This window comes from Protopterus annectens, chromosome 13.part0 (assembly GCF_019279795.1).
Source record: "Protopterus annectens isolate FY-2018-M chromosome 13.part0, PAN1.0, whole genome shotgun sequence".
NCBI classification, from domain to species: Eukaryota; Metazoa; Chordata; order Ceratodontiformes; family Protopteridae; genus Protopterus; species Protopterus annectens.
The window spans coordinates 936588688-936603269 of NC_056747.1; the positions used below are offsets into that span (position 1 = coordinate 936588688).

Genomic DNA, 14582 nt, shown 5'->3' on the forward strand with positions numbered 1-14582 from the left:
TTGCTATCCTGGAAGACTCTCTTTCTGATAGCCATTACTTCAGCTAGAAGGGTCTCAGAGCTTCATGCACTCAGCAGTCGACCACCGTATCTGTTGTTTCATAAGGATAGGGTATCCTTACGGACCAATCCATCCTTTTTACCTAAAGTAGCCTCTGCGGCAAATCTAAATCAAAACATAGACCTCCCTGTGTTTTTTTCCTAACTTTTCTAACAGGTCTGAACAAAAATTGCATTGGCTAGATGTTCATCGTCAATTAAGGTATTATTTGGATAGGACCAAACAGATCAGAAAAACTGACCAGTTTGTCTCTTATGCAGAAGGCAGAAAAGGCCTTGCAGTTTCGAAGGTATCACTCTCCAGATGGCTAACATCCCTGATTTCCTTTGTGTATGAAATTAGACACCAAAAGTTGCCTAACAAACCTAAGGCCCATTCGACTAGAGCTTTGGCTACTTCTATAGCTTTCCAAGACAGGCTGCCTATTGATACCATTTGTGCAGCAGCTACATGGGCTACTCATTTCATTTCTCATTATAAGTTGGATTTAGCTTCTAGACATAGAGCTAATTTTGGTTCCACTGTACTCAAGAGTCTGTTCCGATAGGCCACCGGGACAAGGTGCTAGGACTTGGTCCCATCCAGCAAGAATGAAGGCGAGATAGACAACTTAACATATAGAAGTTATGTTCTTACCATAACGTTCCATGTTAGTTGTCTTCTTCTCGCTTCTTCTCTCCCACCTCCTTCCCCCTAGCCTGGACAGACCTAGAGGAGTTTGTTTGTGACCTCTCTTTCTTCCACCTCTATTATATATATGTATATGTTATACTATGCATATATTCCCTCATCAGGTTTCAGGTCACCTTCTTCCTTTCCTTTTATAGAGGTAGGTTTTCCTATTTCCAGTAGTTCTGGATTTATTATTGGCTGGGCCTAGCTTACAAACGAGATCTGAGGTAATACCGCCTAGCATTGTGGGATATAAGGGGAGCCTCGAGCCGGTGGAACCAACTCTCGAGCTTTTTAGAGTGGCCGAGTCGGAGCCGAGGTCTGCTCCGAACCCATCCAGCAAGAAAGAAGGCGAGAAGAAGACAACTAACATGGAACGTTATGGTAAGAACATAACTTCTATTTTTCTAACAAACATTTTGAGGTCCAGCAAATTTTTGTCAATTTTAGCTGCTTGAGTTGAAACAAATGTGAGGCCCCTTGTGTTGTAATCTCCCAGCTACTTAAATTTTAAAATTCCCATATTCGTTTGCAACAGTGTTACATGAATAGTCACCACAAGCTACCATTTCCTTCCCCTCCCCCTCCCTGCACCTCTCCCTCTGAATGTCCACCCCTCGGTGGGTGAAGATACTGAGAAACTGTGTTTGTTCATGGGGGATCCTGTATTTGTTGCCCCTGGTTCAAAAGCCTTTCCTATCTCCTCAGGGGCATATCACTTAGAGGCACTCATTACGACCATCTTCATCAAATTCTGCAGAAAGCCTTTCCTCAATGTTCTGTCCCTCAGTATTGTTTTGTACACCAAAACTATTCCCTGTTTGTTTCGGATAAGCATTCTCAGAGTCATAGTCTATCTGATCTCTCTTGCAGTTTCTTAATCCTTTTTCTTCATGTTAACAATGGCCCTATCAACACTTACAAAATGGCACCCTGTGCTCACTGATTTTTAGAGTCAAAACACAGGTAATTTTTAATACGTGCATTGAGAACATTAATCATTTCAGTAAGACCATTTATTTTTCTGTCATTGTCTCTTACCAATGCTTCCATTAGTTCACATCCATGCCTGTTGAAAAGTGCGGTCAACTCGTGATGTAAATCTGACCCACAAACCAGTCCAGTAGGGAATTTCTGCTACAAAGGCCCTACAGAACCTGTTCCCTCTTCAGACATTCATGCAGGTAGCAATTCTCCAAGTGGAGCTGGCAGAATTTCATAACTTGTGCTTCGAGGGTTTTGAGCTGCTGTTCTAATGTACTATCATTGACCTGGCCATTTTCTCTAAAATCCCACTCGTAGCCCTCCTGGATCCAATTAGTAATGGAGAAGCTATGAGATAGATCCGCCTCCTGAGCAGAAACGTTGTAACCATGGCCACTGTGATCAGGCTGTCTGCCCGTACATCTTATGCAGCCCTGTGATTGGTCACTTGGGCCCCTCTGTGCTGGTGTAATAAAAGATGCATCGGAATTTTGTGTACATGTAGATTGCAGGGGTTGGCCACTTCCGAAATTTGGAAAAGAAACATCTCTTCCTCCAAGAACACCAGAAAGTTGTTGTGTGAGCCCCTATATAAGGACAGTGAGGTTCCCAATAGATGTGACTAAGTCCTGTTGGGAATGCGAACCTGCTGACACAGTCCTGACATCCTTTTCTATAATACAAACTTATAAAAAATTATCCAAACACAAACTAATAACACAAAAATAGAAAAGAAACTGATCGAGGCAGGAACTAAAATAAACATTTATTTAGTTGAGCACTTTAGTCCGTGATAAATTGTGGACTTCTTGGAACAAATGCATAATTCAAATACAGTGCTTAAATACAAAATGACCAAAACCACCTGGCTACCTCAATTAAGTTACTATCTCCTTAAAGATGTAAACCATATTCATACGATGAAAACTGTTGGTTCCACATTAACAATATCTAGAAAGTAATAAAATAAGACCTAACAAGCTAGCTATTACTTTGCAACCTTGAACAACAAAATGGGGGACACACAAAAAGTTTAAAAATCCAAAAATACACTGTAGGACCACAGACCCATGTAAAGATGTAAACATACATAAATGTATCTGTATACAGTAAAAGAATATTCTAAATATTATGTCTCAACCTGCACGGACCCTAAAAGAAAAAAAATCGGCTTTCAGTTTTAGAACACTGGATATAGAGGTGACTTCATTAATGCCTGGATACTGTGTAGCATTACATTTAAGTTGTCACATTAGTTCTTTGTACTCTAAGAATAAATCTACAGGTCCACTTTTTGGCCGTACGTCCACTTAATGGCAGTAAATTTAAACTTGTGGTTAGCAAACTTATGGATGTGCTTAGCCAAGGCAATATTCTCGTTTTGTTTTATGAATGTCATAAACATGCTGAGAAATTCGGTTTCTAAACCTATTGATGTTTTTTCCACTATAAATCACAGCCTTGGCATATAGCCACATACACTAGGGCCTTACTATTGCAATTGAACCTGTGCCATAATCTAACTGTTCCAAAACCTTTAATGTAGATTTCAGTACCCTCAATAATGAGCCGACACTGGGAACAATGGCCGCATTTTTTCATGGCCCCTCCTACACTTTTACTCTGGCATCTCTGTATATAATTTTTAAAACCAAAGATTTTTTTTCTATAAATTTCTGGTGGCTTTGCCTCTACCCTTCTTAGATGGTCTTTGTCAACTTCAAAAATAGCCCAAATCCTCAAAATATTATTTGATGCCCTGAAAATGCAAATTAATTGTTAAAACGAGGGTGGTATTATAGTCATTGGGGGTGATCTTATCCAGCACTTTGTCTTTCCATGAAGTATAATTTTCTTTATCTAATAAACCTAATAGGGGGGAAAAAAATGACCATTTTGTCTTTTTCAAAAGTACTTCATCAGAAATTTGATCCAGAAAAATAATGAGGTAACCTCTCTTAATAAACTTACTCTTAAGGGTGCTGCTCTCCATCTGGCTGGATAAGATCACCATGTGTAAGAAAGAAGAATTTATGGAACCATTAGCTTGTATCATAAGATCTAATACAGTGATTTGGCTTCAAGGTAAATCATCAGTGCACATCAAATGTACTATTTTCACAGACACTTTAACATTTACCAATGTAGAATTTTCCTTTAAGCACAGAATAAAATTAGAAACGTGAGTATTTTATTACGGTTAAATTTCAGTCCAGAAATAGCCATGTATGATTATGAACCCGAAAGTAAACTGTATGCACGTCGTAAAAACAATATTTTCAAATCCATTTAACAGTATTATATCCCTAACATCAGCTATATAGAAGTAATACCAGCTATATAGAAGTAATACAAAAATTAAACTAAACAGATGGAACAAAACCTTTTTTATATTTGAAGATCATTACAAATTAAAATACTACCAGAAATGTTATTTTATTCAAAAAACAGCTTTAACTCCCTCTGAAGCTCAGATTAAGAAAATAGAAAAGAATGCCTACTTTTAGTATCCTAATATGCAAGAGAACTTTACAGGAAACCCATTTAACGTGGATTAATGGAGGTCTAGGATTTTTGGATCTCTAAAGCTATTTTATAAGTTCTAGTTTTAAAACCAGTACTGACCTATACTGGCTGAAGACTGAATACGAGGCAAATTGGGAAAGTACATGTACAGCCATGTACTGTTGTTAAATCCAAAATAAAGTTAAAATAAAGAATCAAAATTTGATCAGTTTTGATTATTATGAAATGATTTTTTAATATGCTAAAACCAATCTGATTCCAGATATGCATGCAGTTCAATAAAGAGCATTAAAAGTTACATACACAAGCACATTAGCATCAAAATGAGAGTATTCACTGTATTTCCATTGGGAGTGAATAAAGGTTTATTAGAAACCACAAATGGAAACGCAGTGTATTTGAGGGGAACAGAATCTTAGGTTGGTGTATTTGAGGGGAACAGAATCTTAGGTTGGTGTGATTGAATGGAAAAAAACTGAGAAAATAAGAGGAATATAATGTATCTAATGGAAGTTGGTTAACTCTACAAGCCCTAAAAGAATATATATATTTAAGGAAACTCATAGCTTCTGAGACTTCAGTGTAAAGGAATACACAACATTATTAGAGTATATAACTGAGAACTTGTACAGGCAATAGTAATAAATCTTTATTGCCTAACTTGATGTAAAATGATAAAAGAACATGATTAATATGCAGTAGATAATTAAAATGGAATTTACTTTTAAAGAAGAAAGCGTTCATGTTAAGATCTAGTAAGTGTACTTTAACTTTATTACTTTGGAGAATATACATATGGAAATTCTTACACAGTGCTGAAGCGGTTAACGTTGTCACCTCACAGCAAGAGGTTCTCGGGTTCGATTCTCAGCTGGGCTGCCTTCTGTGCAGAGTCTGCATGTCCTCCCTGTATTCGCTTTGGTTTCCTCTGGGAGCTCCTGTTTCCTCCCCACATTCCAAGGACATGTCTGGAGCATTTCTCCCTGGGCATCTGCTGAAAGTAGGTTCTGTCCTAGTCGGACTTTCTCGGTCAGCAAATGTTAAATTATGTAGAACATTTTATAATCCAAATAAATTAAAGTCCTATAAAATAGTTTTGTATATGTTGATGTAAAAATGTAAATGAAGATTGGGAGCATAATTTTGATGAATGTACAAAACTTAGAAATTACTGGGAACTAGTATAAGCTTTTGGCCAAGCATTATGGAGAGACTATTTTAAACTTACAAAAAATGTGATTTTTCTATAGTATTCCAATATCTGTAGGAGTAAATTGTAGTAATTACTCCATTTTTTTTGTATAACATTGGCTGTAGAGAGAAAATAAACTTGCAGAAATTTCTATTGTTCCTTCAGTGAGTCTTTGATAAATCTAGTGAAAAAGAATTTCAAATTCTGGTCAAAGAACAGCAGTTTTTGAAATGTATAATGATAGTGGCACATGTAGGTTCATAGGTTGGTACTGGGCTATCTGCCCGAAGGTATATATTAGCCCAGCCACGTTGTGTGGTATTCACCGCCCCTTTAGTAGTTCCCTAGACCCTTGTACTAGCAGCTAGTACCCTTGACCCCTATCTAGTAGTGTTGTTGGTGTGATCCCCGGTGTGAACTTTGTTACCCATCCACTCAAGGTTCCTCTTGAAGAGTGATAGTGAGGGGCTCTGTCTTATGTAGATCGGGACCCTGTTCCATAGTAAGGGAAGTCTCTGCGAAGGGAATCTATCCCTCCAGCGTGTTCTATTCATTGTTGTGTTGAGGTTTATATCCCTAGAGCGTGTAGCTCGAGTAGATTTGGTTTTGCTAAGATGGAGCATGTTCAACAATTTTGGGTTGGACATGGCTCTGTACGTTGGACAGAGATCGCCTCTGAGAAAGCGGTATGCAACAGAGAACAGTCTTAGCTTTTTCAATCGTGCTGCATAGGGCAACTGTTTGAGGCCCTGTGAATGAAGGATTTTGTTTTGTATAGAACAAAAATGTATGAAGAGTATATACACATTGTATATAGTTATTTAATAGTAAAATGATTTATGTAAAATGGTTGCATTAGTCTTGTGCCGTAATTGCAGAGAGCCAATAATTGTACCATGACATTCCTTACAAAGTACATTTTGCTTTTGGTTTTTTGATGTTATAACCAATATGCAAATTTTTAATGGCAACCTTTCTAAATTTGCATACAATATTCAAAATACTCCCTTATTTATTAGGAAATGTTTTAGACCAAATGAAAGGCTCCTACAAACATACCTTTTCACCAGAGGAGCCAGAAGTGCAGCTGAGGTAAAATACTTTTACTGGGATTAGTGTGAGAATTACAAGTGCTTTTAAACTCATCCCAAAATACAGCTTTACTCCAGACTGTCAAAAGTAACATTCTGCAGTTTATTTAACTGTTCAGTAAAGGAGCATACCATTGCTTAACCTTGTACTAAGCCATTTGGATACCAGCTGCAGTAGAGCCACCTTGCTCTTCTCTCTACTACAAAATAAACTTCATGCTAAATGTACTAGGTTATCCTTCTGTAATTAAGGACAGCACCTGCTAGTAGAACTTTATTCACTTTATCAGTAGTAGAAGAAACATTTTCAAAAATTGCCTGTCTCTGATGGCTGGAATTCTCCCCTCCCAAGATTCCTGTATTTTCAAATGCAACTTAAGGAGCACTTAGAGGAAATGCAAGTAACATGGTTAAGACTTCTCGGTTAGTCCATCTGCATAACTATAATTCTGTAAATACGTTATCATTTTTGTCTATTTGAAAGACAACTAAAACTGTTGTAACAGCTTTCAAATGTATAGTGTTTCTAGTTTTGTTTGTGTTGAGAAATCTGATTTATCACAACACTTAAATACTTTTTTCAGCTTTTCCAGTTTTAGCTACTCTGAAAACTTCTTATTGTGACTGTTTGATACTGTCATATCTCATTTTTCTGATGTTTTCATTGGTAATTATTGCTGCATTTTGGCTCAAACATAACTAAAAAGGGTCCTCAGACCTACTCACTTAACTGTCTAACTAATGTAAGTAGATCACTTGGGCCTCTAGGACAGGCTAAACTTGATGGTGGAATTTGTTAGCGGAACCACAGCTATAAGGGAGAGCAGATATTTTGGATTAGGGAGGAGTACAACCTTATGTTGGTAATGTCCTGCTCCTCCAGTAGGTGGACTTCAGCATGCGGTTAATCCCCAAGTGTAAGAAATTATGGTGTTGCAGTGACCCAAATAAAAATCTGTGATTATGACAAATGTATTTGGGCAACAATATGTCTGGATACCCTAGTTAGTGCTGCTGCGTCACTTTGTTCCACAGGGCTAGCACACAAATATGTAAGGGTGCATTCATTCCTGAGTTTCCATCTCCCAGAAGATATTTTTTAATTATGTTAATAGACTGCCAGTATGAGATTGCCGTTGCAGCAAAGTGGTTGTCGTACATTTTGATGCTGGCCATTTCCAACTCTTATTTTCTGCTTTGATCTCATTGTTTCTTTTGCTTGTTCACTCATTGTAACCTTTGCAAATTGATGTTCAGTCATTCCAAACATTAGCAATTACTTTTGTTTATCTAGCTTTCACTGCACTGCAGGCAAATTACAGAAGTCAAGTTAAAGTAGAAAATTAATTGACTTGTTTAATCTGAAAGCTGACAATTGGGGAGGTGCTGAGTGGTCTGGTTTTGTGTAAGTACACCATTAAATAGAAATGAGTAGGCAGAGTTTGTACCTTTTTTAACCTGTGTTTTTTTTTCTTTTTCTTTCTTTCTTTTTTCTCAAAGATGTAAATTGCTTACGAATATTTGTTCTCATTGCATTTTCTGTTACATTTTAGGCAGATGATGAACATTATATTCCAAGAGCTGTGCTTTTGGATTTAGAACCAAGAGTAATCCACTCTATTCGCAACTCTGCATATGCTAATCTGTACAATCCTGAGAACATTTACCTGTCGGAACATGGCGGTGGTGCTGGAAACAACTGGGCTAGTGGCTTCTCACAGGTATTTTCTTACTTAGGTGTCTTTTTTTTAATTATTTCTGCAGCTGTTCTCCTTCGATCAGCTTGCCCCATACAAGTTTGAGCTGCTTGTTTAGTGACTGCATTGGCAATGAGCAGCTTGCATAGTGGCATTCCTCCTTTCTCTGAAGTTGAGTGAGCAGTTACTGAACTTTATGCTGGTGAGTGATGATTCTGACTAGATATCCTTGTTCCTGCTGCATTAGCTGTCTTCCTCGGGCTTTAGTACTGTCACCAGGCTGCCACCAAAGTGGATTTCCTTGGGAACAGAAGTGTAGCAATATGTATCTTCTAGAAATAGTAGTTTTTAAGGCTGAAATAGCATTTCCATTGTCCTTAAGGTTTTGTTCCTTACCTTATTGACATCCATTTTACCTAAGACTAGACAAACTGTATTGTCCTTATTTTTTGTATGTACTGTTCTCTGTAGCTGTTGTGGGATCTTCTGTATCAGTGACAGTCACCAGCAGTGTCCATTACCTTTGCTTCCACAGCAGACACAGGTGACACTGGCCATGTCCTCTCTGATGGAAGCGTACAAAGAGGAACAAGAGGGAAAAGCAAATTCCTTGTCACACTAAGGTCAGGAGGAAGGGCTTCATTTTCAGGCAAAGCGTTACCTTTCTGATACGAAAGAATCCAGCAAACACCTTATCTCACCAAGTTAGGAAGGCCAGGTAGCTGCATCCTTAAAATGCCCATGATATGCTTCATACTTTTTTCTGCTGCTTTTACATCACAATGTGTGCCAACCATTAGTTCTTCTTGCCAGTTTTGCGCACATTAATTCTCTCTCTGCAACAGCCATTTCAGCAAACCTTGTAGAATTGACAGCCAGTTAGTTGGAGGAGCAATCATTAAGGTAGCCATAAAGAGTGATGATTTCTCTTATTGCTGATGGCTGATTGCATGTGCTTAGTTTGAGGACCTTCAGTGCCTTTCTGATGTGTTTACCTAGTTTTGTAATTGTGTGACTGCATTCACATTGTTAGGTGCACATTTCTGGTTTATCGTGTATACATTATATGTCTACTTGGTGTCAACGTTGTGGCAGTCTAGATTGCGTTTTCTCCTTTGATGGGCAAAGTGTTGTTGGCCTCACTTCATCTTTCCTCACTTGCTTCTCATTTGTCCAGGTCACAAGTGTTCTAAATTTCATGGATCTTAGTCCAGATATTATCCCTGTCTGCCATGGACCAAGCTTCATCCTTTGGAGACTTGATCAGACTTTTGCCAACTGCTAGTAAGTGGCTTGTTTAAGAAGCAGCCCTAGCTAAAACACCCACCTAGGAATTGACGGAGACTAAAACTCGTACTGGGAATTCACATTTGTCCCTGACACTGGTCACTTTGCCATCCTTGCCAGTAAAGCTAAATGCAACATTCACTCATGATGGTGCATTTCTTCAAAAACATTCCTGTGCCACTGGGTTTCATTTCTCTGGTACAAAGTTTCTCCTTGGCCACAAATTTTTGTTGGATCTCCCCAGACAAGGAGTTTTGGAGAAGGGACAGGCAGTGTAAACAGATGTTGGGCAATCCTGTCACTCAAGCTTTGAATTGTAAGGACCACATAGTCATGTTCTAGATTGCATTGTTGTAAATACACTGTGGCTAAGCTTTAGTACATTCCTTCTCTAGAGGCTGTATCTGTTACATCTCCCTATTGAAATGTCTGTACTTGAAATGCAAAGTGCCAATGAGCAAAAATAAAGGTCGAAACTACAGGAGAAGAGCAAACCTCGAACATTGGTCTTCACCTTTTAAACTTATTTTTGAAGGAGGGCAAGCCCCCTCACCCCCAGACTTAGTATACAGCAACTCCAGGATTGTAGTACCTTGGAGAAAAGAGAATATTCCAAGCAATGGTCATCTTGTTCTTAGTATATGTAAATTGCAAAGTTTTTTTCAGCTACTGAATCTCTGTTTTGGGACTCACTCTAACAGATCCTGACATTTCACAATGGCTACTATCTGTTACTCATTAACTGTTGGGTTAGCAAAGGCCCCCCCTCGTAAAAGTAACATTTTGGGTAAAAAATTGCTACAGTATGTCTACTTATCAGAAAACAGTGAAATCACTTGTGAATCTCAGCAGTTTACAAAGCATTCTGGATGCTTACAGTGCAGTGATGAAATTCTGAAGTACAAGGTGGACAAGCATTACAAATTTCAAGCTCTTGTGTGTGGTATGTCTTCAGGTCCTATGGTTTTGTTTTGGTTCGTGAGTAGTAGCATATTGCTTGGTCTCTTCAAAAATTTCATTTAGGTCTATCCATATGTGGAGGCCTGGCTTTTTTAGCCTCTTCCTGGATAAAGTTATAAGAAAGAGCACATGTTAGGTAGTCCGATCTCACCTTCATTTTTGCATATGGGTTTGGAGCCGATCCTCTGCTCCGACTCGGCCGATTTACAAGCTGGAAGACTTCTGGTTGGCTCGTGGCTAAGCAGATATCCCATGGTGCACCAGTACAATCCCCAGATCTCGTTTGTCGTGTCTACTAGTTCAGTTGTGCTTCTCTTGGCTCTGGCTAAGTTTTTCAAAATTCTTATATTCTATCATATTCAATGCTTTATTCGGACCTGTATTGCATATTTAGTGTTGCTAATGTATTAGACAGTTGTATTGCTTGCCCTTTTGAGTGCAACTTAGTTTTCTAGTTTTTATTGGACTCCTGTGCGCCAGTTAGTTTTAGGCACCGTTGCACATTTGATTATTAGGTAAAGTTTTTGGCGGTTTTCCGCTGTTAGTCAACAGGGGCTCCTGTTGTCTGTTGTTGTTCTGACCTTTTTTTGGTCACCATTGGCAGTTTCTGCTATTTTGTCATTGTTTGTTTTGGCAGGGATCCTCTTGTGAATTTACTAAGATTGCAAGTATACTACCTGTTTTTTTTTCTTAGGAATATAGAAATTTATTGTGTCATTTACGGTTTCTCTTGTGTGCATGGGCTTTCCTTTCTGGTCTGTTTAAGTTAGAAGACGTACTTTCACTACACTGAGCTAGGCCCGTTTGTTAGAGGACCTAGTCCTCGTGTAACTCCTTCTTAGGGCTAGGCCCGTTTTAATTAGAGGACCTAGTCTTCCCTCTTTCAGTCTCTCTGGGTTGTGTCTGTGTGTGTGTGTCTGTGTGTGTGTGTCTGTGTGTGTCTGTGTGTGTGTCTGTGTGTGTGTCTGTGTGTGTGTCTGTGTGTGTGTGTCTGTGTGTGTGTCTGTGTGTGTGCGTCTGTGTGTGTGTCTGTGTGTGCGTGTGTCAGTGGAAAGGAAGGAGCATAAAACCTCTGGGTTCAAAAAGTGCATGAAATGCTTCCAAAAGATGTCCTTAACGGATGACCACAGTAGCTGTGTCTACTGCTTAGGGGCCATCCACTTACAGGAGTGGTGTTTTTTCTGCCATGCTTTCTCTCCTAGAGAGTTACAGGAGAGAAAGAGCAAACAAATACTCAAGGGTCTTTTGAAACCATGCTTTGAGGAAGCACTATCCAGTTCTTTGGCTTCCTCTAAGTCTGGGAAATCAAAATCCTCAAAGACCTTCTCTGGCACCGGCTGGTATCTCGGAGCCACCTCATAAACAGTCGAAACAATCCAAATCTGCCTCCTCAACCTTCAGAGCCGAAGGAGAGCATGCAGGTGTTTCGGAACCGATCTCTGAACCTATTGATACAGCAGTTGACTGCTACTCTGAGACTGTCTGTAAGCTCCCTACTGGTTTCTGTAACAATTTAAGTCTCCAGTGCCCCCCAGGTCAAGATCCCCAACTATGTCTTCCAGGAGCCTTTCAGAAGAAGATGTGGAGAGGGTAGTGCTGAGACTCCTGAAGTCGTCTGCCTTATCAAAATTATTGTTGGCTCTGACCAGTCGGCTCCGGAGCCACTTGGCCCAGCTTTGCCCTTGTCTGCTATTCCTCCTCCGAGCCATACTGGCCTTTCGGAGCTGGAGTGTTTGGTGCCAATGGAGGAAATGCTGGCTCCAACTCACCTTGTTGCTGCCTTTGAGCCGGGTTCGGCTCCGACATGTTCTGTGCCGCTCGTCGTGTCCAGGGGCCGAAGCTCTCCTGTCGGGACCGACAGGGAGGGTTGGAATCTATCTTCAGTTCCGAGCCTTCCTCTCGGTGCTTCAGCCAGGGTGAGCTCGGACCCTGCATCTATCTTGGAGCCGACAGCTCTGGTGCCGACCCGCGTCTCTTCGGAGCAGGGGAGGTCTTCAGAGCCGGAGAGGACGGCGTTTGAGATGATGAGGAGCAAGCTGTCCCATTCTCCAGCCCCTACCAGTGGCACCAGCACACTTCCCCCGAGAGCACCCACTTCGGTCTCGGTCCCTACTCTCTCTGGAGACAGCAGAGACCCACAGCCTCAGGTGCCATCAGCTGGTGGCCCCCACTCTTCCGAGGCTTCCTCGGAATATCCTTCCGAGGAGCCTCCTCGGAAGAGGTTATATAATAGGAAACATATCGACTCCCAGGATGAGTCTTTGACATCGGACACTGACCTCGAGGAGTCTGAAGGGCCTCCCTGTCTCCTTTGTGGACATTTTTAGAGATCCTTAGGCAGAGGTGCGACTTGCCCACTGTTAACCCTTCTGATGAGGAGTCTGTGTAACTGAAGGCTTTTGGGTCTCAACCTTCTGTTTCTTGGGTGTCTCCACCTTTTGACGAACTGATGGATCTAGTTAGTCATAAGGTGTGTGATATTCCTGACATCGTGGAGCCAGTCCCCAGGAGACCAGATAAGTTCTTGTCTGCCCTTCCTGGTAGAGTTCTTGTCCAAGGGCGTTCCTCTAGATGCCGTGGTGGCGACAGCCACGAAGAAGGAGTTAGCGGAGACTTCATCTGTTCATCTGCCAAACAAGGAGTCTCTACAGATGGACAGATTTGGGAAGGGTATTTTCAGTTTAGCGACCTTTACCCTTCGATCTCTGAACTATGTCATGCACTTCACAAGGTTGCAAAGGGATCTCCTCAAGGAGTTGAGTCCATACAAGGTGCGTGTACTGAGGGAGTTCCTGACAAGATTTCTACTCAGTTGTCCACCTTAAATTCTATGGTTAACTCCTCCATGTGACTTCCATCTCTTATGCTGCGGATGGAGCGAGTAGAGCAGCGGCTTCCTCAGTTGCCACACCTGGATGCGCGTATGTAATTTTGCAGAACCGTTCAAGTCTACTTTCACCAACACCCCATTTGATGGTTCCTCACTGTTTGGTTTCATGGTAAAGGTTTCAATCACTCTGTGTGAACAAGAAGGAAAGACTCTTTCTGCTGTGGGAGTGCGTTTTACTGTCCCATCTAGACCATACCCCAAGGGTCAAAGGTGCGGTAAAATGTGGTTCAAGAAGTCCCAGAGGGTCTTTCCTGACACACAGGGTGAATACTCCTTCAGAGGCAGAGGAGGAGGAAATGGCAGATGTCACCTTAGAGGCAGGGGCCGTCCGCAATACCAACAAGGCCGTTGATTCCTTTCGAGGGCGACCTTATCAGCGCTCCTGATGTGGAGCCCAACCGCTTCTCTGGGGCCGGTCAGGGGTCACATTTCTTTGTACCCACTTGCCTTGGGTGATATTTAGCCAGGCTTCTTGGTACAAAGAGTTGTTACCAGAGGCTATATCATAACCTTTTCCCTATCATCGTTTGTTCCCAAAAGGATCCCAGATGTACCGCCCAATCACAGGGATCAGGCAACTGTGAAGATCAACAAGTTGCTCTGAGTCATCCAGCCCATCCCAGCAGACCAGATAGGATCTGGAGCTTACTCCAGGTTCTTTTTAGTTCAAAAACGAACAGGAGATAGGAGGCCAATATTGGACCACAGCAGATTGAACGAATCAGTGAAGGACAAGTTTTGGATACTAACACTGCAGTCTATACTCTCGTTGTTAGGGAAAGAATTTTGGATGTGCGCTCTGGATCTTCAGGACGCCTGCTACCACATACTTCTGGATACCTTGTCCATTTGTCATCTACGCTTCCGGTTGGAAGCCAGTCACTATCAGTTTCGCGGTCTGCCTTTTGGTCTCACCACAGCCCCCAGTGTGTTCACCAAATGCATGGCAGTAGTGATAGCTCACTTGAGACGTCAGGGATTCCAGGTGTTTCTGTATTTGGACGACTGGCTCCTGACCGCCCCCACCAGGCATCTACTCCTCCAAAACACGGGCGCCACGATTCAACTTTGTGCTCAGTTAGGGATCTCCAGAAATTGGAAAAAATCTGCATTATTGCCCTCTCAATCTGTGATTTTTATAGGCGCAGAGGTAGACGCAGTAAATATGACAGCTCTTCTCTCTGCCGAAAGGGCACAGAACTTAATCTCCCAAGTTCAACGTT

The 14582-nt window shown here is 41.1% G+C and overlaps 1 protein-coding gene across 1 annotated transcript in view; it reads left to right on the forward strand.

Moving 5' to 3' along the window:
* TUBG1 (tubulin gamma 1) overlaps positions 1–14582 on the forward strand; it is a gene marked incomplete in the record, with an annotated part of 407143 nt that overhangs the window by 64859 nt on the left and 327702 nt on the right. The window contains 1 exon segment of the mRNA XM_044054706.1: positions 8079–8246. Coding sequence (XP_043910641.1) covers positions 8079–8246 — 168 coding nt within the window.